General features: G+C 41.2%; 2 protein-coding genes across 22 annotated transcripts in view; both read left to right on the forward strand.

Annotated features, from left to right (window-relative positions):
• UNC80 (unc-80 homolog, NALCN channel complex subunit) overlaps positions 1-6171 on the forward strand; it is a 231215-nt gene extending 225044 nt beyond the window's left edge. For all 14 annotated transcript variants that reach the window (XM_061383579.1, XM_061383649.1, XM_061383588.1 and 11 more), the window contains 2 exons: positions 548-747; positions 2269-6171. In XM_061383579.1, the coding sequence (XP_061239563.1) occupies positions 548-747; positions 2269-2535 (467 nt within the window). In that variant the 3' untranslated portion in view covers positions 2536-6171. The remainder of the gene's footprint in view (positions 1-547; positions 748-2268) is intronic.
• Positions 6172-7598: 1427 nt separating this feature from the next.
• The window catches only part of RPE (ribulose-5-phosphate-3-epimerase), a 29118-nt gene continuing 11997 nt past the window's right edge, over positions 7599-24719 (forward strand). The window contains exons 1-6 of one of the 8 annotated variants that reach the window (XM_061383781.1): positions 7599-7814; positions 8479-8498; positions 18162-18241; positions 23381-23520; positions 23890-24024; positions 24581-24667. In XM_061383781.1, coding sequence (XP_061239765.1) covers positions 7704-7814; positions 8479-8498; positions 18162-18241; positions 23381-23520; positions 23890-24024; positions 24581-24667 — 573 coding nt within the window. In that variant the 5' untranslated portion in view covers positions 7599-7703. Of the gene's footprint in view, positions 7826-8478; positions 8510-18161; positions 18242-23380; positions 23521-23889; positions 24025-24580; positions 24668-24719 lie in introns of all 8 variants that reach the window. The other 7 variants (XM_061383791.1, XM_061383798.1, XM_061383786.1 and 4 more) reach the window with 7 other exon arrangements.

A 24719-nucleotide genomic window follows, 5' to 3' on the forward strand; every position in this document is an offset into this window, starting at 1 on the left:
TAATAGGAACTTTTAATTCCTGTTGGCAGTTGTTATGAGCGATGACCAAGTTCACTTAATGCTTTGTACTGATCTTGTTTTTATGGAAAAACAATTTATGCAGAAAGGTTCTTTTATGTAAAAATGATTTTTCTACCCATGTGCTACTGTTTGTAAGAAGTGAAGTGAAGTGTTAGTTGCTTAGTCATGCCCAACTCTTTGGGACCCCATGGACTGCAGCCCACCAGGCTCCTCCATCCATGGGATTTTCCAGGCAAGAATACGGGAGTGGGTAGCCATTTCCTTCTCCAGGGGATCTTCCCGACCCAGGGATTAAACCTGGGTCTCCTGCACTGCAGGCAGATTCTTTACCAGCTGAGCTATGAGGAGAGCCCCTAAGAAGGTAAAATCAAAACATGTATCTAATGGCCTAATGTGCTCTCATTTATTGGTAAACGAGCAATGTCTTTACTAAGAAAGGCAGGAGACACTGGTTAAGGCTAATTATTAAGCACTGCCAACCTACTATCCTCCTATTCTGATTTACTACTCTACTTCCAACCTACAGCGGACCAAAAACGATCTGTGACCTTCATCGAGGCTCAGCCAGAGCCAGCAGGTGCCCCAACAGACACACTTCTTGCTACAGGCCAGCCACAGGGCTGCAGCCCAGCCCCATCCAGAAAACCGGAAGGAATGGACAAACCAGTGCTCACATCTTCCCCCGCCATTGTTGTTGCTGATCTTCACAGCCTGTCTCCCAAGCAGGTGAGGGCCCTGGAGAAACAAGCAAGTCTTGCTCTTTGCATATGTCTGTCTAGGAATGGGGATATGTAAATGTCATCCATATCATTTGAGTCTGAGTCAGTAATGTTTTGTCAGACACTGGTCCTATCCTTATGAAAAAAAAAAATCAAGTATATGGCCAAGAATATATCTACTTGAGAAGGAATAAGAGAAGTCTTTATACTCTTTGTTATGAAAAAACTAAGAAATATTTCATAATTAAATGACCACTGAGGGTTTCCCTGGAGGTCCATTGGTTAAGAATCTGCCTGCCAATGCAGGGGACACAGGTTCGATCCTTGGTCCGGGAAGATACCACATGCCACAGAGCATCTAAGCCTGTGTGCCACAACTACCGAGCCCATGCTGCACAGAGGAGAAGCCACCACAGTGAGAAGCCAGTGTACCTCAATGAAAGAGTAGGCCCCACTTGCCACAATTAAAGAAAATCCACGTGCAGCAACACCTAGCACAGTCAAAAATGAATAAGTAAATATATAAATAAAATTAAAAAAATAAAATTACCATTGAAAACCAGTATACTATACATGGCTGACAGTTCAATGAAAAAAAATAAAGTTACCAATTTAGATGAAACCTTTAAATACATACTTAGTCACGCAGTCATGTCGGACTCCTTGTGACCCCCCTGGACTGGCTCCCAGGTTCCTCTGTCCATGGGATATCTCAGGCAAGAATTCTGGAATGGGTATCCATTGCCTTCTCCAGGGGATCTTCCCAACCCAGGGATCAAACTCATGTCTCTTGCGTCTCCTATAATGAAGGTGGAGTCTTTACCATCTGAGCCACCAGGGAAGCCCTTTAAACATAGAATCTTCTGAGAGGAACTTTTGTTTTGATCTTTTTTTGTTGCTGTTTAGATATTTTTTTTGTTGTTTTGATCCCACATTCTTCTCATGTGGTATTTAAAGAAAGCTAAGGGGCAATATATTATATACATTTTTAAAGTCTTTAATGGTTAAAATCATTGTAATACCTTTATTTCATTTTACCCTCACAGTCTACAAGGTGAACAGGGCAAAAAATGAGGCTCATGCAGCAGGTTAGAAAACTGAGGCTTAGAAAGTTGAAAGGGCCTATATAAACTCTCACGTATGCTGCAGCTGCTGCTAAGTCGCTTCAGTCGTGTCCGACTCTGTGCGACCCCATAGATAGCAGCCCACCAGGCTCCTCTGTCCATGGGATTCTCCAGGCAAGAACACTGGAGTGGGTTGCCATTTCCTCCTCCAGTTCATGAAAGTGAAAAGTCAAAGTGAAGTTGCTCAGTCGTGTCCGACTCCTAGTGACCCCATGGACTGCAGCCCACCAGGCTCCTCTGTCCATGGGATTCTCCAGGCAAGAGTACTGGAGTGGGGTGCCATAAGGTTAAAACTAGGTCCAGCCTTGTGATTCCTTTCCAGTCACACCTGGACAACAGTAATTTTTGATCCTCTTTCCTGGTGTCCATCCTACCTTTCAATGTTACGATCCTTTTGGTCATAGGGTGAGAACTTCCTAGCTGAAAAAGGAGAAAGGAAAGAGGACACAGAAGTACAAGGTGCTACAGCACACAGCCCCCTCTCTACGCAACTCTCAGACCCTGATGACTTCACAGGCCTTGAGACATCCATCCTCCTACAGCACGGAGACACAGTTCTTCATATCAGTGAGGAAAATGGCATGGAGAACCCCCTGCTGGCGAGCCAGTTCCCTTTTACTCCCACTGAGCGGGGGGAGACGGATGTCGACCTAGATGAGTCTCACGTTTAGTTCTGTACCTTTTAAGTGTTGTAGGTGTAGACAAGACGTGGAAGGGATCAGTTTGCTGAAAGTTGAAAACGTTCACTTGGAATATATGAAAACACAGCACTTTACACTCAATGGGTAGCACAAATCCCAGTAGATTTTTCTGCCAATGTGCATATTGTTTCATGAACATCGTTAAAAAATCAATGGCTAAGATGGTTTGGTTGTGTAAAGACCATGAAATCCAGGAAGGAATAAAGGGACAGAGCCATTTCACTGCACATTGTTTATGATTCAAGAAGCCTTGAGCAATTAAAAATGTATAATATTACAGAGCTGCTTACCTAGGAATATTAAGAAGTAATGTATTCTAAAAAACTAATGCAATTTTTTGAGGTTACATAATACATCTCATGCAAATGTTTATTTTTCTAATTTTAAAAACATTAAATCAGGTGGCTATACAAGTAGCAATTTACGTAAAAAATAATCAAAAGGAAAATATTAGTTTGGGAAAACTAAATATTAATAGCAAATAAATCTGCAGCCATTTTTTTTTGGATCAAAAATATAACCATTTAGAAGAAAAAATACTATTTTTAGAACTATGAACTTTTCAATTTATTTTTTAACTGTCATTTTCATTACATATTGTAAATCAAAATGCTAATGCCATAAGATCATTCCATTTCATAATCAACACAGAGAATATTCTAGAAATTATCAGACATAATTCTGAATTAAGAAGACATAAATAGCCTATGATAAAAATTAAATATAAATATAATAGCTAGAAAAAGATGGTATTCCTACTTCTAGCCCTGATGACATCAATGCCAACATTGGAAAATATCGGGAAATGTAATTATTTTCCCTTATAGTGTCCTGTGCCTGCCCTTAAGGGCATATTTTCAGATATTAAGATTAGTGTTATTAGAATTGGTTCAATAAAATAACTTTTCTCAATGTTAACAGATTTATATGATCCTTTAGATGTTAAGCTTATGAAGAAAAAATATAAAGTGTGCAATTTCTTTATAGACACAGTCAGCTTGTGTATTTTACTTTAACTTGACATTCAGTTACTTCAAGAAAAGTATAAAACTTAGGAGGCTCATGAGGCCATATCTAGTGTGTTATTAATCCTATAGTAGGGCTTGGCATCTTACAGTTCAAGATTAAATTTCAAAACTTTAACAATTTATATTACAAAATTGTTACATAACTTCTAAGCATATAAAAATTCATATACATACCTAAATTGGTATGGTCGTGGGGTTTGTGTGTGTGTTTTCTAGCACTCAAGCTACAGTTTAGACTATAATTACATTGCAATGAATTTAGAACCCATTCTGTACACTTAAACTTTGACTATGTTGGTTATGAAATGTATATGTATATATAAAGGAGACCTATTAAACCCACCCAAATCACAAAGGAAAATTATTTTCCTGTTAGCATTGCTTATTAAACAGGCATTGTTTGTTATTGTGATTTATATTTTCCAATATAATTTGGGATTTTGGTCTCATTCACAGTAGAATGAAAGATATCTGTGAGTTAAAGGACAAAACTAAACATTGCAAATCTAAATATTCAGAAAACAGAGGTGGTAAATGACCTCTTCTACATTTTACAATATTTTCAGGACATTTATGCTTAATGCTGAGTTCTCAAATGCAGAAATACACATAAAGAAGTGGTTTTATAATTCTTGCTAAGGTGATATATTTCATCTGCTTAAAATTATGCTGCTCCCTTAGTGTTAGAGGCCTTATGTTTGGTAATTACAAATGTCTGGGCTATATGAGTCTCCTGTATGTGCGTGTTTTGTTCCAGTTCCTTGATGCTTGACTCAAATTCTCTGTGTATAATTGTATCAAATATTTAAAAAGTAAAAGGGTCGAAGAAAATTGTTAAACATCTGACCAGAATCCTATATACCTTTATATATATATTTGAAAAGTAATAGACTGTGTTGAACATGACTATGCTGACCTGTCTGCCTTTTAGCCTGATTCCTTCACTTTAGTGTTATGGAAGTCTGTTGGAAACTTTTCCAATAAGCTAAGTAATGTTGTACCTTGCAAAAAAGCCTCCACTCTGACAAACAGGGCCTTATAGAATAGGAATGTTTTCATATTGGGACTATGGAGATTTTACAGATGTATACATCTGTTCCATTTAAGGTGCCCTTAAATGTGTTGAATGTAATGTGTTAAATGTCTGTGTGTAATTGCTAAAATACATGTATGTGCATAAGATTGTCACAAGATGTATTCTCAGGAATACTGTTCCCTGGATTTTGAAGGAATAATTATTTTAAAAAAAAGTTGGAGAAGATTAGAAAAAGATCAAGATAAGTAACAATTTTTTATAATTCAAAATGTTATTGAGTATATGACTAAAAGTTAATTATTACATATGATAAATATAGTATTGGTAATACTAGATCATTTCTTAAGCTATGATACTTAACAATATTTATCTTGTTCAGAGGAAAATAAAAACAGACACCTACTTCCCATGTACAAAAAAATTGGACTCAACCAAGGGACTGCTCTTCTGAAATTAACTTTTGAGAGACCTTGGAATGAGCATGTGTCCTCCACAATAGTGGGTGTAGATTTACTCAGATTCAATTAAAGCAGTTCAAATTCTGGATACACCATTTTATACAACAAAATATTTAACTTCTGTTTTTCAGTATTTGCTGCTTTCTGTAATTCTTTTAGGTAAGTTTTATTTCTTTTTTCCAAAAATGAAACTGAGTTATTGAGTGCATTGGGACAAGGCACTTAGAGCTATAGTGTCAAAAGGCATAAATGGGGATAACAATACTGGGAGAAAAATCCGTAGAATTTGGGGGTCTGGTTTGGGCTTGTTGAGTAGGCTGGAAGTAATGTGTTTACTAGTTCAAGCCTCCAAGAGTACTCTGGGCAGAATACCAAGAGTACTTTCCTTAGTATTTGTCCCTTTAATCAATTTAAAACATTCTCTACTCTGCTGTCCAGCTCTGAGAGTATCTGAACAGGAATAGAGTATATGTTGGGACCAACAGGGAAAAAAAGGTCATAAATAGAATGACAGTCCAATATAAAACTAAATACCCTTTGTCAAGTTATACAGAGACTTTAATAGTCTCCGTAATTAGCTGCTATCACACCGAGTTTTGCTGTTGCCCTGTCACCTCACACTTCCAAGTCCATGGCCTTGTCTTGGCAGTGACTAGAAAGTCTCACTTCCTCATTTACTTCAGTGGGTCCTAACTGCACCTTTTCAGAAACAAAGTTTGCTTTGACACTCAGGAGAATAAAAATAAGTTAGAGCAGAATGTATTTGGAAAAACTTAAGACAAATTTACTTATGTTGTTTTAGGATCATTTAGGATTACAGATCAATGTACCTCCATATTTTTCAAAAGTCACTGTGACTGCAGGATGAAAATCCTTTATTAGCCATTTTACAGGTAAAAGCAAAAGATTGACTACACAGCCGATTTCCCTCAGATTACTATAAAGTTTGTTATGAATACTGAATGACCAAAGAGCATGGAAAAAATGCATATGAATAAATATTGAAATGTTTATGAAAGATATTTATGAAAGATAAGACTTCTGTGTTTGAATATGCACATATAATAAAATAAATCTAAAAATATTTAAGGTGCCTGATTGAGTTTCATTTCTCATTTTTCAACACAGGAAATAGGTTAACTCATTCAGAAAAGTGTTCATTTTAGACCCTGAGGTGTGCTTTGTTTTGGATCCCTGGAGCTCATCTTGACACTCCTCCTCAACCCTCATAGTCTGGCCTGAAGTCACCTTTCAGTTCAATACCTCTAATTCCTCCCTCTTCCAAATGAGCTCCATTCTACTCATGCTTTCCATCCCTAACTTTCAAAATTAAGGAGAATGGGCACACTGGGAGACAAACACCCCAGTATGACTTCTCTGCTTAAGTATGATCATTTGGAAGGACTGGTAGATTTCCCAAGAGGAATGTTAAGGGCCAGGTTATTCTCTGAATGTGGCCAGAACCCCATGGGATCCAACTTTACCATCACAGTTCTGTCTTTTATACAAAGTGCCTTATCCTTAAACTCAAAGTAATGCTCTTACTAAACTTTTTTTTTCCCATGTGAATTTGTTACTGGAAAAATTGTGTTCCTCTCTTTGTGGGAGTCAAGCCAAAAGACACAACCAAGTCAAAGATTCGAGAAGGAAGGATGTATTACTTTCAGCAATAAAGAACAGTGAGAATCTTTCCCAAAGCAGCGTCTCCCCAACTGGGAAAGTGGGTAATGTGTTTTTTCTCTTTTGGTTTGGGTGTGTGTGTGTGTGTGTGTGTTAAGTTTTAAGCTAAGGGTACATGTGTATTCAGGAAGGGGCTTGGTGGGTAGACAGTCCCTGATTTAGTGATTAAAGACATCAGGGTCAGAAAAGGTAAACAGCATCATTTCTTAGGTTCCAAGTGATCTGGTGGTTGAGGCTTCAGGCTAATCATTTTCATGGAAAAGAACTGGCTGAATTCACAACTGATACTGTATCTTTGGGGCTTCCCAGGTGCCTCAGTGGTAAAGAATCTGCCTGCCAAGCAGGAGACCTGGGTTCGATTCCTGGGTTGTGAAGATCCCCTGGAGAAGAGACCGGATACGCACTCCAGTATTCTGGCCTGCAGAATTCCATGGACAGTCCATGGGGTCGCAAAGAGTCGGAAGCGACTGAGTGACCTTCACTTTCACTGTATCTTTAGGAATGTTACTTCTATCTTTGCCTGATAACAGTGTTTGTTTCCGCATTCTTTGGTCTCCTTAAGATCATTAATTACTATACAAAAGAATCTGAAAAAGATTTAAGAACTTAACTAAAAAAGATTAAGAAACTCCTCAGAAGACTGGGAGACCAGACAGACCTGGTCTTTAGTTTTTGTTTTTTGAAAGCCCTGTTTCAAAAACTGAGGTCAGAGGAAGGAGGAAGGTACCTCATTGCGAGGCCCCGCCCCTAAGCCCTTAAGGTGGCAGTCCTTCCCTCTAGGGGAGGCGGGACTTCCCCCTTAGGGCAGCTGCTTCCGGCGGAATCCGGAAAGATCTACGGAGAAGAGGCGGAACCAAAACTGCTCGGCCAATCTGGGCAGGACGCCTTCATCGAGCCGGGCTCTCGTGCGGTAACTTGCGTTGGAGCACTAGCACCATGGCGTCTGGTTGCAAGATTGGCCCTTCCATCCTCAACAGTGACCTGGCCAGTTTAGGGGCCGAGTGCCTCCGGATGCTGGACTCTGGGGCCGATTATCTGCACCTGGATGTAATGGACGGGTAACTCTCCGCGGGGTTCGGGCCTGGGTTGTCGCGTGGGGCGGGATAGGCTCCCATTGACTGAGTACCTGTTAGGTGCACGGCGTCCCTGTGTCGCGAAGCGCCTCACTCTGAACGCGGTACTGAGGAGGGGGCCTGAGGTGGAAACCCAGGAGGTTCCGCTTGGAGGGGACCTGGGCTGCGACCGTGTCCCAAGCCTCATCTTCTCCCCTCCCCTTTACATAACGTGTATTCTTCTAGCACTTAGCACCCGGAAGCGACCTTAAATCTCTAGGACCTGTCTCTCATTTTCAGGTGGAGAAACTGAGGCCCAAGGGGATAGGCATGACTTGCCCAAGCTCATATAGCTAGTTAGTGGCATTGCTGGGGAGACAGACTTGTATAACGATGACGAGCTTTGCAGCTGGAGTGAGAACGCCCGAGTTCTGCCACTTGCTAGGTTACTTGGGACAAGCCATTTAACCTCATTGAGCTTCAGTTTCATTCTGTGAAAAGTGGGAGTAATAACACTCTATTGCCCAGGCATCTTTGGAAGATGAAATGAGCTGGTACAGGTAGTTTACAATGCCTGGCACATGGTAAATTTTCTATAATTGATGATAATTGTTGTCTCATTGTTCGAATTTTGATTTTCCTATCTATTTTCTCTTCAGGCACCCTGCTCTTCAGGGAGGTCAGTTTTTTGTAAGTAATTTTTAAGCACTGTAGTTATAGCCCATGATCAATATTGTTTGAAATCAGATTGATGCTAGTTTCATAAGTTGGTTATAAAATGAGGAACAAAGCTAGAGAAAACAGTTAATACTCCCTCAAGGTTACACACATTGTGACAGAGTTGCAACTTGCATTTGTCCCACTGATAACTGCCATAAGATCAAAACGGCCGTTAACCATGGTTTGGGGTAGAAGAGTAAATTTATTGTAAATAGGTAAAATCTCTGTGAGTGAGTGAGTGAAGTCGCTCAGTCGTGTCCGACTCTTTTCGACCCCATGGACTGTAGTCTGCCAGGCTCCTCTGTCCATGGGATTATCCAGGCAATAGTACTGGAGTGGATTGCCATTTCCTTCTCCAGAATATTACTTCTTCCAAAACCTAGATTTTTAGTTTGCTATCACATGTAACTCTATTTATGTACTTTGTTTTTTGACACCTTTGCTTGAAAGCCCTGAACTTCGAAAAGTTACTGGAGTATGTACTCACAGATGGGTAGCTACATTTTTGTGTCTGAGATATAGAATGAGACATAATTCTGAGTCACTTAGGAGTCTCGGGATAGAACAGACTTCCCAGGTGGCGCTAGTGGTAAAGAACTAGTGTCTGCTAATGCAGGAGACACAGGAGACATGGGTTCGATCCTTGGGTTGGGAAGATTCCCTGGAGGAGGAAATGGCAACCCACTCCAGTATTCTTGCCTGGAAAATCCCATGGACAGAGGAGCCTGGCAGGCTGCAGTCCATAGGGTCGCAAAGAGTTAGACACAAATGACTTAGCACTTACGAGTATAGTCTGACCATGTTTAAGTGAATGAATGGAGAAAATAATTTGTCCCAGTTTATCAGTCAGAATATCAATGATAACAATAGGGAATAATAAATATAGAGCTCATAAAGAACACTCGATTGTTTCTGTTCTAATACTTTTTTTTAGAGTTTTTTTTTTTTTTTCTTTTTCTTTTTTATTGAGGGATAATTGCTTTACAGAATTTTGTTGTTTTCTGTCAAACCTCAACATGAATCAGCCATGGTGGTGGTGGTGATTTAGTTGCTAAGTCGTGTCCGACTCTTGCGACCCCATGAACTGTAGCTCGCCAGGCTCCTCTGTCCATGGGATTTTCCAGGCAAGAATACTGGAGTGGATTGCCATTTCCTTCTCCAGGGGATCTTCCTGACCCAGGAATCGAACCCAGGAATCAAACCCAGGTCTCCTGCATTGCAGGCAGATTCTTTACCTACTGAGCTACAAGGGAAGCCCTGAATCAGCCGTAGGTATACATATATCCCCTGTTCTAATACTTTTTGTGAATTATCTCATGCAGCCCCATGTGCTTGCTGCTGTTATCAGCACCAGAGTTGACAGTGAGGAGTCTAATAAAAGAGAGATTAAGTTCCCTTGTAGCTAGGAAATGGTGGAACCCGGATTGGAAGCAGGCAACAGTTTGTTTTGTCTCAGAAACTGTCTTCTCTGGGTATTCGGCTTACAGAGAATGATTAAGATATTGTCTGTCTTTGAGAGACAGCTAGTTTATATTTTTGTCATTTATTTCATATCTCCTGCTGCACGGTAAACTCCCTGAAAGCACAGCTCACCTCTGTTCTCTGCAGGCAGGAAAAGCACTATGGCAGGCCTAGTTATAATTGGTTGGATGAATTGCTTTATCATAATAGAGGTATCTTCTAAGAAATCTCTTGCCCCTCCCAGGCCTATGGCAGTCCCTGAGCTTGTTAAGTAAATGTATTTGTTTTTTATTGACTCCTTTCCCCTTTTACTGAGAAACATCTTGGTTTGAAAATAAGCAAATTTTGCATACACTATTTTAAAAACCTTTCCCTGTTAATCATCACAACTTTGAGTTACTTTCATTCCCATTTTGCAATAGGAAACCAGTTGGGGAGGTTCAGCCCCTTCCCCAGTGTCCCATCAGAACAGGCAGGGCCTGGCTAAACTGCAGTGCTGCTTAGGCCCAGGGTATGAAAGAGGGGCTGTGGACTCCCTCCACCTTCTGCCTCCATGCTTTTCCTTGCCCCTTAAAAATCTTACATTGAGCTTGATGCACTGGTTGTTCTCTGGTCCTCTGTCTTTCCCTGAAGTTCCCACTGTGTCTTCTGATTAAAACTGAAGAACTTTGAAAGTGAGAACAAGTTTTGGAAACACTGGTCAGTGGAGCACTAGTGTGGTTGGATATTTGAAGTAAAGGACAGGTGGGTTTTTCTGGAAAAAAAAATTGGAGAGCATGTAAACATAAATGTGTCTTGACAGGAAGTGATTGGAAATGTATGGGTCTTTAAGTGTAGGAACAGAGCAAATAAACAATTTCTAAATTAGTTGTTGTCTGGTTGCTAAGTTGTTCCAGCTCTTTGTTACCCCATGAACTGCAGCATGCCAGGCTTCCGTCCTTCACTATCTCCTAGTGTTTGGTCGTGTTGATTGAGTTGGTGATGCCATCCAACCATCTCATCCTCTGTTGCCCCCTTTTCCTCCTGTATTGTCTTTCCCAGAATCAGGGTGTTTTCCTGTGAGTTGGCTGTTCGCATCAGATGACCAAAGTATTGGAGCTTTAGCATTAGTCCTTCTAATGAATATTCAGGTTTGATTTCCTTTAGGATTGACTAGTTTGATCTTGTTGTCCAAGGGACTCTCAAGAGAGTCTTCTAAGCACCACAATTCAAAAGCATCAGTTCTTCGGTGCAAGCCTTCTTTATGGTCCAACTCTCATATCCCTACATGAGTACTTGAAAACCATACCTTTGACTACATGGACCTTTTTCAGCAAAGTAATGTCTCTGCTTTTTAATATGCTGTCTAGGTTTGTCATAGCTTTCCTTCCAGGGAGCAGCAGTAGTGCTAGTCACTCAGTCATGTCCAGCTTTTGTGACCCAATGGACTTTAGCCTGCCAGGCTCCTCTGTCCATGAAATTCTCCAGGCAAGAATACTGGAGTGGGTTGCCATTCTCTTCTCCAGGGGATCTTCCCTACTCAGGGCTTGAACCTGCATCTCCCTCATTGCAGGCAGATTCTTTACCACTGCACCACCGGGGAAGCCCTTCAAGGAGCAAGTGTCTTAATTTTTTAATTTCATGGCTGTAGTCACCATCTACAGTGAATTTGGAGCCCAGGAAAATAAAGTTTGTCTCTGTTTCCACTTTTTCCCCTTCTCTTTGCCGTAAGTGATGAGGCCAGATGCCATGATACTAGTTTTTAGAATGTTAAGTTTTAAGCCAGCTTTTTCACACTCTTTCACCCTCATCAAGAGGCTTTTTGGGTCCTCTTCCCTTTCTGCCACCAAAGTGGTATCATCTGCATGTCTGAGGTTGTTGATATTTCTCCTGGCTATCTTGATCCAGCTTTTGATTCATCCAGCTCACCATGTCGCATGATGTATTCTGCATATAAGTTAAATAAGTAGGGTGACAGTATATGGCCTTGCTGTACTCCTTTCCCAATTTTGAACCAGTGCATTGTTCCATGTCTGGTTGCTTCTTCAGTTGCATACAGGTTTCTTAGGAGGTAGGTAAGATGGTCTGGTATTTCCATCTCTTTAAGAATTTTCCACAGTTTGTGGTGATCCACACAGTCAAAAGCTTTAGCGTAGTCAATGAAGTAGAAATAGATGTTTTTCTGAGATTCCCTTGCTTTTTCTATGATCCAGCAGATGTTGGCAATTTGATCTCTGGTTCCTCTTCCTTTTCTAAATGTATTATGTACATCTGGAAGTTCTCAGTTCACATACTGCTGAAGCCTAGCTTGAAGGATGTTGAGCATTACCTTGTTAGCATGTGAAATGAGTGCATTTGTGCGGTAGTTTGAGCATTCTTTGGCATTGCCTTTCTTTGGGATTAGAATGAAAACTGACCTTCTCCAGCCCTCTGTCTGTTGCTGAGTTTTCCAAATTTGCTGGCATACTGAGTGCAGCACTTTACAGCATCGTCTTTTGCAGTTTTAGATAGCTCAGCTGGAATTCCATCACCTCCACTAGTCTTTTTGTAGTAATGCTTCCTAAGGACCACTTCACACTCCTGGATGTCTAGCTCCAGGTGAGTGACCCCACCATCGTGGTTATCCTGGTGGTTAAGACCTCTTTTGTATAGTTCTTGTATGCATTCTTGCCACCTCGTCTTAATCTCTTCTGCTTCTGTTAGGTCCTTACCATTTCTGTCCTTTATCAATATGCTCATCCTTGCATGAAATATTCCTTTGATATCTCCAGTTTTCTTGAAGAGATCTCTATTCTTTCCCATTTTGTTGTTTTCCTCTACTTCTTTGCACTGTTCATTTAAGAAGGCCTTCTTATCTCTGCTTTTCTTTGAAACTCTGCATTCACTTGGGTATATCTTTCTGTTTTTTCCTTACCTTTCACTTCTCAGCAATTTTTTTTTCAAAATTTCCAGTACTGGGCCCACAGTCTCACAGGCCACCATTAGCCAGTAAAACCTCCTCAGACAACCTTCTTGTATTTCTTTTTCTTGGGGAGGGTTTTGGTTACTTCCTTCTACACAGTGTTATGAACTTCTGTCCATGGTTCTTCAGGCACTCTACCCAGATGTTATCCCTTGAATTTATTCATTGCCTCCACTGCATAATCAATCATAAGTAGTTTGATTTAGGTCAAATCTGAATGGCCTAGTGGCTTTTTCTACTTTTTTCAATTTAAGCCTGAATTTTGCTGTAAGGAACTCATGAGATGAACCACATTCAGCTCCAGGTCTTGACTTTGCTGACTTTGTAGAGCTTCTCCATCTTCGGCTGCAAAGAGTATAATCAGTCTGATTTTGGTACTGACCATCTGGTGATGCCCATTTGTAGAGTCATCTCCTGTTGTTGGAAGAGGGTGTTTGCTATGACCAGTGTGTTCTCGACAGAGTGTCTCTGTTAGCCTTTTCCCTGCTTCATTTTGTACTCCAAGGCCAAACTTGCCTGTGAATCCAGGTAACTCTTGAATTCCTACTTTTGCATTCCAGTCCTCTGTGATGAAAAGGACATCTTTTATTTTGGTGTTATAGAAGGTCTTGGAGATTTTCATAGAAACATTCAACTTCAGGTTCTTTGGCTTTAGTGGTTGGAGCATAGAGTTGGATTACTGTGATATTGAATGATTTGCCAGGATCATTCTTGCCTTTTGGGACTGCACCCAAGTACTGCATTTCAGCCTCTCTTGTCGGCTGTGAGGGCTACTCCATTTCTTTTAATCGATTCTTGCCCACAGTAGTAGATACGATGGTCATCTGAATTAAGTTCGCCCATTCCAGTCCATTTTTAGTTCACTAAGATGTCGATGTTGACTCTTACCATTTCTTGTTTGACTGTATCCAGTTTACTTTGATTCATGAACCTAACATTCCAGCTTCCTATGCTGTATTGTTCTTCATAGCTTCGGACTTAACTTTCCCCACCATATACATCCACTGCTGAGCGTCATTTCCACTTTGGCTCAGCCTCATCATTCTGTGTGGAGCTGTTTCTCCGCTGTGCTCCTGTAGCATATTGGACACCTCTGACCTAGGGGACTCATCTTTCAGTGTCATATCTTTGTGCCTTTCCATATACTGTGTACAGGGTTCTCTAGGCAAGAATACTGGAGCAGTTTGCCATCTCCTCCTCCAGTGGATCACGTTTTATCAGAGCTCTTCACTTTGACCCGTCCATCTTGGGTGGCCGTGTACTACATGACTCACAGCTTTATTGAGTTACACAAGCCCCTTCTCCATGGCAAGGCTGTGATCCGTGAAGGGGTCCTAAGTTAGGATGATTTAAAAGCCAGGGAGATTGCACATTAGTACTAGATTTCTGACTTTTGAAAAACTTGCAGAAATTTCCAGTACTGGGCCCACAGTCTCACAGGCCACCATTAGCCAGGCCAGATCTTCATTTGTCCCCTGTCTCCTTCTGCCCTGTTTCAATCCTCCATGCTATCTGCCAACCCAGTCACCCCATCCCCACCCCCGACTACTTTCTCTCTCTTAAGGCTCTCCTCCCTTGGACTTTTTTTTCAGTTAGTTATTAATTGTCAGTGAAGGGACAGACAGGCCCAGCAGATAAGAGCCTGAACTTTGGAGCTAGGTTGACTGCCTCCTGCACTTACTGGTTGTGTGAGCTTGAGCCTCTCTTTCTCATCTATCAGTTCAGTCGCTCAGTCGTGTCCAACTCTTTGCGACCCCATGAATTGCAGCACGCCAGGCCTCCCTGTCCATCACCATCTCCCGGAGTTCACTCAAGCTCATGTCCATCGAGTCGGTGATGCCATCCAGCCATCTCATTCTCTGTCGTCCCCTTCTCCTCCTGCCCCCAATCACTCCCAGCATCAGGGTCTTTTCCAGTGAGTCAACTCTTCGCATGAGGTGGCCAAAGTATTGGAGTTTCAGCTTTAGCATCAGTCCTTCCAAAGAACACCCAGGACTGATCTCCTTTAGAATGGACTGGTTGGATCTCTTTGCAGTCCAAGGGACTTTCAAGAGTCTTCTCCAACACCACAGTTCAAAAGCATCAATTCTTCGGTGCTCAGCTTTCTTCACAGTCCAACTCTCACATCCATACATGACCGCTGGAAATACCATAGCCTTGACTAGACGGCAAGTAATGTTGGCAAAGTAATGTCTCTGCTTTTCAATATGCTATCTAGGTTGGTTATAACTTTCCTTCCAAGGAGTAAGTGTCTTTTAATTTCATGGCTGTAGTCACCATCTGCAGTGATTTTGGAGCCCAAAAAAATAGAGTCTGACACTGTTTCCACTGTTTCCCCATCTATTTCCCATGAAGTGATGGGACCAGATGCCATGATCTTCGTTTTCTGACTGTTGAGCTTTAAGCCAACTTTTTCACTCTCCTCTTTCACTTTCATCAAGAGGCTCTTTAGTTCCTCTTCACTTTCTGCCATAATGGTGGTGTCATCTGCATATCTGAGGTTATTATTTCTCCCAGCAATCTTGATTCCAGCTTGTGCTTCTTCCAGCCCAGCATTTCTCATGACGTACTCTATAAAAATACAGAAAACAATGGTACCTGTCTCACTGAATTGTTGGCATGATTTTAATGAGTTAATATGATGGAATTGTTTAGAATGGTGGTTGTCCTGTATAATTTTTTATTAACCCGCATTCTGCCTGCTTGTCATCTGAGCTCAAGACCTTGGTGCTGGGTGCTAAGTTACTTCAGTTGTGTCTGCCTCTTTGTGACCCCATGGACTGTAGCCAGCCAGGCTCCTCTATCCATGGGATTCTCCAGGCAAGAATACTGGAGTGGGTTGGCATGCCCTCCTCTAGGAGCTCTTCCCAACCCACGGAGGGAACCTACGTCTCTTACATCTCCAGCATTGGCAGGCAGGTTCTTTACCACTAGCACCACCTGGGAAGCCCCGTGGTTTCTTCTCTGACAGCACTTCCCACCCCACCACCACCCTGCTGCATCTTATCAGGAAAATCCCGTCAGTTGCTATCCTTGTTTCTGTTTTTGCTGTTTCTTGTCATTTACCAACACCTCTTGCCTTGCTTCTTCCAGTTTACTGCTCAGTCATTTGTGCTACTAAAGTATTGTTTCCATCTTAATTGTTCATTGCTTCTCTGGTGGCTCAGCTGATAAAGAATTCACCTGCAATGCGGGAGACCTGGGTTTGATCCCTGACTTGGGAAGATCCCCTGGAGAGGGGAAAGGCTACCCACTCCAGTATTCTAGCCTGGAGAATTCCCATGGACTGTATAGAACATGGGGTTGCAAAGAGTCAGACCTGAGTGAGCGACTTTGACTTTCTCTTTTAAAATCTCACTTGATCAGGATTAAAGTTCAAACAGTGAGCCTGGCATTCTGTATCATTTAATGTGACACAGTCTTGCCTCGTATTTTATTCATAGTAGCCAAGGTGGGCAGCACCGTCTCCCTTTCTTTGAGCTTAACTTAGTTTTCTCTACCTTTGCTTCATTTCTTTCCCCATCTTTACAAATTCCATTAGTTCTGTAATTCCATGATCTGGGGCTTCCCTGGTGGCTCAGGTGGTAAAGAATCTGCCGGTAACGTGGGAAACCTGGGTTTGATCCCTGGGTCGTAAAGGTCCCCTGGAGAAAGAAATGGCAACCCATTCTAGTATTCTTGCCTGAAGAATTCCATGGACATGAACCCCATGATCTATTGCTTTAAAAAAAAATGCTATTCTACCTGCCTCTGAAACAATTATCTTATATTGCATACTTTAGCTTTTCTCTACAGGCCTCATTCAAGGTAATGCATACTACTTTAACTAAAGAAAGCCTAGATTTCTTTGGCTTAACATTATAAAGTTTATTTTTCCTTCAGGTAGTAGTTTGGTGTGAATGTCCTTCCATGCAGAAATTCAGGGACGTCAGAGTCCCCTTCCATCCCCTGTCTCTGCCCTCAAGGGCCTCTTTCCTGGCAGAAGGGTAAAATGAGAACAGAACACGAATATACTCAACCTCCCGGGCTCTGCAGTGACACGCATCACCTGTGTTCGTATTTCACAGCCCTTTTGTGAGAACTAGTCACGTGGCCACCTGGTGTTAAAGGGAGTTGGGGAAAGTGGTCCTTAGGCGAGCTGGCTTCCTGCCAACAACTATACTGTAGCAGTCAGTCATGAGTTGTGGTGAGTCATTAGCCATCTCTTAGTGCTAGTGAGATTGTAAACTTGTCTGTGGTGAGCAGAGAAACTTTTTTATTTTTAAACAAAATATAGTACTCTGAAGCACCCAGCCTAAATGTTGAAGTGAGCTGGTGATAAAACAAGAGAACTGGAGCAGGATAATGGTTAACTGCCTTGGGTCTGATATCAGAAAGCCTTAATTTGAAACCTGCCCCAACGAATTATTAACTGGGTGACTTAAGGAAGTTATATCCTGTGCTCCTCAAATGGAGATAATAACAGCATCTACCTCAGAGGGCTGTTGTGAAGATGAAATAAAATAAGGTACAATATCTGGTATGTTACAAACCTTCAGTGAAAGTGAAGTCGCTCAGTCGTGTCCGACTATTTGCAACCCCGTGGACTGTAGCCCATCAGGCTCCTCCGTCCATGGGATTCTCCGGGCAAGAATACTGGAGTGAGTTGCCATTTCCTTCTCCAGGGATCTTCCTGACCCAGGGATCAAACCCAGCTCTCTCTGCATTGCAGGCAGACGCTTTAACCTCTGAGCCACCAGGGAAGGCACAGTTAAGTTTCCTTATTGATAATCTTTAAGAAAGCTTAAATAATCTTGTCATTTTATGCCCTGTGATAGAGGTGGATTAGAGATAGCCACAGGTGACCTGTGATAGGCTTAAGATTTGAGAAACCCATATCAGAGTCTTGAACTTCCTAACTAGTATGTGACTTGGGCAAGTCATATAAATTTTGGGGTTTTGATTTTGTCATCCTTCATTTCTTCCTGTCATGGATTTTGAATTACAGTGTTAAATTGGTTGATTATGTGACATTATGACTTACTGGAATATCAAGGAGTTACTGCTCTGTAAAACTGAAATTCTATGGGTATTTTTAGTGCCTAATACTGATACTGATGTTAAATTGAAAAATATTGCAATCACAGATAATCTCCTCTTTGTCTATCAGGATACATTTTGAGAAAAATACAGAGACTGAATTGAAAACATTTTCAGAGTAAGATTTTGTTTGTCTTGTAGGCATTTTGTTCCCAACATCACCTTTGGTCACCCTGTGGTAGAAAGCCTCCGAAAGCAGCTAGGCCAGGACCCTTTCTTTGGTAAGTGGGTGTTTACGCCATCTGAAGCGGAGTATCTTGCTCAAGTAAAGGGGAAGTAGCTGGTTGATTTCTCAACCTCCAGTTTGACAGTGTACCCTTTCCCTTCTCCCTGTGCTGGGACTTCATTGGCCTACTGTAAGAAGCCGAACTTGCGCACTTTGGGGCCTAGGCACTTTGGCTAGAGTCACTTTGCCTAAAAAGCCGTGTTCACTTGGTCAGTGCTACCTCATCTTTCCACCTCAGACCCTTTGTTGTTGTTTCTTCAGAGAGGCCTGTCCTAAATTAACCTTTTTACATTATTGATTTTTCTTAGAATTTCTTTCAATCTGCGATTGCTTTTATCAGACTCCTTAAGGGCAGGATTTCATTCACTTGGTTTGCTGTGGTTTTCCCAGAGCTTAGCATAGACACAAAGCTGAAGCTCAATGTGATTGTTAAATGAACTTAGGAATCAGTTGATTTGTGGTCTAGATGAGAAGTCGATTCATAGAAACTGGAGCTTTCTACTGGTCTGTGTATGCTCCACTTCAGTGTTGTAGGATAAGGTGAATTAAGGTTTTTTTTTAAGATCTCATAGTGACCTAGAAGTTACTCCTGTGGAACGTAGATTCAGCCCACATATCCTTGTCACTGCTGCTGATGTTTTAAGCTAAGTTAGCAGAGCCTCTCTTGCCAGATCTCTGGTACAGAAGACATTAGGTGAGTTTTTATAAATAATGTGTGTTTATGTAATTCATTACTTAATTTTAGTAAAACTTACATATTTTTATTGACCTATTGTGGACCAGTTTTATGAAGGGCTCTAGCTGTGCCTGTTCAGTATGGTAGCCACTAGCCTCATGTAGCTATTTAAGTCAGCTAAAATTAAAAATTGTTTCTTAGTGGCATTAACTGCATTGTGAGTTCTTAGTGGCCGCGTGTGACTACTGTCCCAGTGCAGTTGTGGAACACTGCCGACATTGCAGGAGGCTGTTAGAGCCTCTGTAGGCCTGTTCCACTTCGAAGGCACCAACTTTATCAATTCATGTGACTTGAGGGAAACTGTTCCACCAACATGTTCACCATTTTGAAATTTCCAAATAATGGAATATAATCCTCTGATTACCTGAACTTTTTTTTTTTAATTATTATTAACATTTTGGAAGCTGAATTTTCGAGGGTAAATATATCCTTACAACTATCGGAGTTGGATGAAATAGTGTTCTTTGCCCTCTCACGCCTTGTACGATGGCCACAGAATCCTCCACTCTGGCTTTGTGTGGATTTAAAGTATGTCTGTAGTTGTCTTTTCCCCTTCCTTTTAGCTGGTCTCCCAACTGTTACTTCTCACTGCTGTTTGACTCCCCCCCATCTGTGCCCCTTCTCTTACCAGCTCAGCTGACACCCCCACCCCCCCACAATCTGTTTTTTCATTCCTGCTTTTAGTTTGTTGTTTGCTGCTAAACTTGCTAATCAGTCTTACCAGAAGACAATCTCTAAAGATGAATGGATTTCATATGCTTTAGTGTTTGTGACCTTTGTTTTTATATTATATGTTATTTGTTTAATTCTTGGATACTGGTTGTTGGTGCCTTATGTATCTTAGGAGTTAGATCACAAGTTGTGTGTATAACTGCTAACGCTTTTAACAATTCAGTCCTAATATTGAGTAGAATTTACTGTCTTAAGATGTAAAGTGGTAGGGAAAAGTCATTTTTGCTTTTATCTAAATCAGTGGTCTTCAAGTATGCCTGAGGACCTGTGGGAGTCTTTTTCAGACAGATATGACTGAAGCGACTTAGCAGCAGCAGCAGCAGCATGATGTCAAAACTATTTGTAGTTCGATTTGTAAATTATTTGTACTGATATTATTTGCCATTATTTGTACTGATGGTGCAGAAGCGGTGAGTGAGTCTGCTGATGCCCTAGCCAGAGATAAGGTGGTTTTACTGAACGGGTAATACTGAACAGGTTACTACAGGTAGTCGTGATGTTCTTACACACCGTGCCTTCATAGTAAGTATCCTTGATGAATTGGAACAGGTGATGGATTTAGTAAATCTTGATTCTTGAGTGCACGTCTCTTTAGTATTTTGTGTGACGAAGTAGGAAGGTAATACGTACAAAGCCCTTCTGTTGAATCCTGGAGGATGATCATTTCCTTGAGGAAGACCACTCATTTCATTGTCTTGAGCTGTACTGCAAGTGCTGGTTTTTTCACAAACACCATTTTCCATTACAAGAATAACTGACAATGAACTGTGGTTATTAGCCTTAGATGTTTTCCTGATGTTGTCTTTAAAATTAACTACGTGAACCTGTCACTTCAAAGAAAGCAGCTCATCACTTTTCGTTGCCACTGACAAAAGTTAGAATTTGCAAGTCAAAATTGGAGTTTTGGAAAACTTATATTTGCTGCTTTGAGCTTGAGAGCTTCCCAATGCTTACAGCTTTTTTGATCAGATCTGTAGTGACATTGACACATGTGGGTTTTGGATAGTATATAAAGAATGTGTCTCTGTTTGGAAGATCTGTATAACTCAGTGAAACAACAGTACTTAAAAAAGCTGTTCAAAATACAGACTAACGAGTTTTAGCATTAACAAAGTATGGAAAGGTCACTGACAGGATTTATAGATTCCACATTGCCTGTAATCTTTCATACTGCTTGTTGAGTTTTGGGGTAGAAATGGTAGAATATCCATACTTGAGTGAAAAGGCTATGCGTGTAGGGACGCCTCCCTTTTCTGTATTTTTTTTTCCCTACTATAAAACAACAGATTGAATGCAGAGCAGATGTGAGAATACAGATGTATTCTCTTAAGCCAGGCACTACTGCTGCTGCTAAGTCACTTCAGTTGTGTCTGACTCTGTGGGACCCCATAGACGGCAGCCCACCAGGCTCCCCTGTCCCTGGGATTCTCCAGACTAGAGCACTGGAGTGGGTTGCCATTTCCTTCTCCAATGCGTGAAAGTGAAGTTGCTCAGTCACATGGCTGAAGTGACTTAGCACACACAAGTAGACGCTAAAAGTTTTTTTAGTTTGCCTTTCTAATACATTCAGTTCAGGTCAGTCGCTCAGTCGTGTCTGACTCTTTGCGACCCCATGAATTGCAGCACGCCAGGCCTCCCTGTCCATCACCAACTCTCGGAGTTCACTCAGACTCACGTCCATCGAGTCAGTGATGCCATCCAGCCATCTCATCCTCTATCGTCCCCTTCTCCTCCTGCCCCCAATCCCTCCCAGCATCAGAGTTTTTTCCAATGAGTCAACTCTTCGCATGAGGTGGCCAAAGTACTGGAGTTTGAGCTTGAGCATCATTCCTTTCAAAGAAATCCCAGGGCTGATCTCCTTCAGAATGGACTGGTTGGATCTCCTTGCAGTCCAAGGGACTCTCAAGAGTCTTCTCCAACACCACAGTTCAAAAACATCAATTCTTTGGTGCTCAGCCTTCTTCACAATCCAACTCTCACATCCGTACATGACCACAGGAAAAACCTTGACTAGACGGATCCTTGTTGGCAAAGTAATGTCTCTGGTTTTGAATATGCTATCTAGGTTGGACATAACTTTGCTTCCAAGGAGTAAGCGTCTTTTAATTTCACATCATCAGTATTGGGGTGGAGGAGTCTTCAGTAATTTTTAAGAGTGCAGAAGGAGTCTGACAGTAGAACATTTGAGCCCTGTGTTGTAATTACAGGCAGAGTCGCTGAGTCATTGATCCCCGGAACACCAGAGAATGTCCAGTGATGGTTGCTGGTGGTGACTGCACGCTGGAGATTGAATAGGGATGACTTAGCTATCTAGTCTGGTAACTTAGGAATGAGTAAACTTGGTCTTGTAAACCAGATTGAATTTTTCTTGTTTATGATATGAAGGAAAAACACACCAAATTGAGTTTATCTTCTAAAATCAAAGTTTTGCCTATTAAAATATGTTCTATTTTTGTTACTTTTACTAGTTTAGAAATATAAATGTTAGTCTTGACTTCATTAATCAGGCTCTATGCTCTGTTTTCCTGACGTTTTTCAAAGCCTTGTTGCATTTTATAAATCTTTGCTATTGAATTCTGGAATACTAGATTTTTTTTCTTTAACATAGCTTTGCTGAATCAGAAATGTGCTCTCTGTTACAAAGTAAAAAGCTCAAAACTCTCCTCATTACTCTCTGTCCAGACAGAGTGTTTACTGTTTTCTTCTTTCCTGCATCATTTCTTGTTTTCACTTCTTTTAAGCTGCCCTCTCTTTCCCGTGAAGTGCTATTAATATTATATTTTAAGTTGAGATGTTTAAGAAGGCCACACTCATCTCTTCCCAAACATTTTCATATGATTTGAGCTTTAGATTTAAGGTCACGTGGCAGGCTGCTTCTGGTTAACATGTTCTTTCCTCTGAGTCTGCCCTTCCTTTTTGCAGTTGTCTCCCTCTTAGTGGTGACACTTCTGTTCTAGCTCCTTAGGCCCACATCCTTGCACCATCTGACCCTTGTCTCACTGCGCACGTCTGAGCCACAGCAGCCCCTCTTGGCCCTGCCTTTAGAAAATATCCGGAATCCCCACCACTGCTCACCATCTGCAGTCACTAGGTTTATTGCCTTGATCTTCAAAGTTAGATCTAAGTACTGCAGTATTTGTTCTGTGTCATTCAGAATAAAACCTGATGGTCTGCAGAGTTCGGTAGTTTTATCCAGTGTTTCTCTTACCTCATCCTCTCTCCCCGGTGCCGCCCCCTCCCCCTCGCCCCCCCCCCTCCGCCCCGCCGCCCCCGACTCCAGCAACACTGGCTTTATTTACTGCCAACTTTATTTGTATTTACTCCTTTATTTGTCTCCCTCACTAAGAATGTAATCTAAGTTTTTTACAACGGTATTTTCTGAACCCGAACTTATGTTTCCTGATTTCTAGTTACTACTTCTCATAAATAGTGCTGTAAGCTTTTTGTGGAAAAATGTTGGATTTTTTTTGATAAATGTGTTTAACCAAAACCTTATCTTAAGGATGCAGGGAAGCTATCTATGCTGAAGTATAACTTCTATTTAACAATTATCATGATGCCAGAAGAGTCCATATCTGAAATAGCAAAAACTACAGATTGACTTCAATAATATGAGCAGCTGTTTTCCTTTTAGTAATACTTACAGGATATGTCTTTTCTTTCCAGACATGCACATGATGGTGTCCAGGCCAGAACAGTGGGTAAAGCCAATGGCTGTAGCAGGAGCCAATCAATATACCTTTCATCTTGAGGCTACTGACAACCCAGGAGCTTTGATCAAAGACATTCGGGAGAATGGAATGAAGGTAAGAGCTTAGCGGTGACGTTAATGTTTTATACTATTCATTTTCAGAATTGGGAAGGTTTGGTGGAAGACCCAAAATGATAGGTGAAGAAGACCAGACGTAGACAGCTGTTCTTCAGCTTTGAAGCTAGACTTTAAGTATAACATGTTTGTCAGATAAGATTAATACAGTCTACTAGTGTTTTCTAGAAATTGCTATCTTTTAGAAACATTTCCTTGTGATAACCATGTTGACTTAAAATTTACAGCTGAACAATTTATGTATGTATTCCATTCTTTAAGAATAGAGCTTCCTACTGGGCCTGATAAGCCACAATAATGTATTACGGAAATAGTTATTGATGTGATGTAGCAAATTTGTTTGTTACAGGTTGGCCTTGCTATCAAACCAGGAACTTCAGTTGAATATTTGGCACCATGGGCTAATCAAATAGATATGGCCTTGGTTATGACAGTGGAACCTGGGTTTGGAGGGCAGAAATTCATGGAAGATATGATGCCAAAGGTAAAAAGAAGTATTTGGTTCCGGAGTAAGGTTTTTTATTGTGTATATTCATTCAGTAAGCATGTATTGGGCTGCTTGTATGTTTGGGCTGCTTGTATGTTTATGCCTTGCTCTGAAGGCAGGGAAATGGGGGTGCCTACATATCATTGGAATATGGGATGAGAGATGCCCAAGAGATTCAGGTTTGGAGATCAGAAGAGATACCACATGTTAGTGTTGAGTTTTTGTTTCCAAAACCATTGGAAACTGTTCTGTAACCTTTAGATGGAATTTTCATTGAATATTGAGGGTTTTATCTTTGCCTTGTTTCTGTGAACTATATTTTCGGCAAATCCATGACAAATTCAATGCCATTTGCCAAATAGAACAAAGCTTGCTTTTATGAAAGTTTGTTTCAGTATATTAAGATGGTTTTCCCCAGTCATAACTTTTATTGATATAAAGTTACTTGGTGAGACATTTGGAGTCATATTTTAGTGGCCATTTCATTTTTGTTTGGTGTGCTTTCCCTCTACCTGTCCACTTAGGAGTCATTTATTTCCTTGTGTATATCTAGGTTCATTGGTTGAGGACCCAGTTCCCATCTTTGGACATTGAGGTGGATGGTGGAGTAGGTCCTGACACTATCCATAAATGCGCAGAGGTGAGACTGCTCCTTGACGACAACCTGGACCAATTTCCTATCAAATGTAATG

Source organism: Bos javanicus, chromosome 2 (assembly GCF_032452875.1).
Source record: "Bos javanicus breed banteng chromosome 2, ARS-OSU_banteng_1.0, whole genome shotgun sequence".
Classification (NCBI taxonomy): Eukaryota; Metazoa; Chordata; class Mammalia; order Artiodactyla; family Bovidae; genus Bos; species Bos javanicus.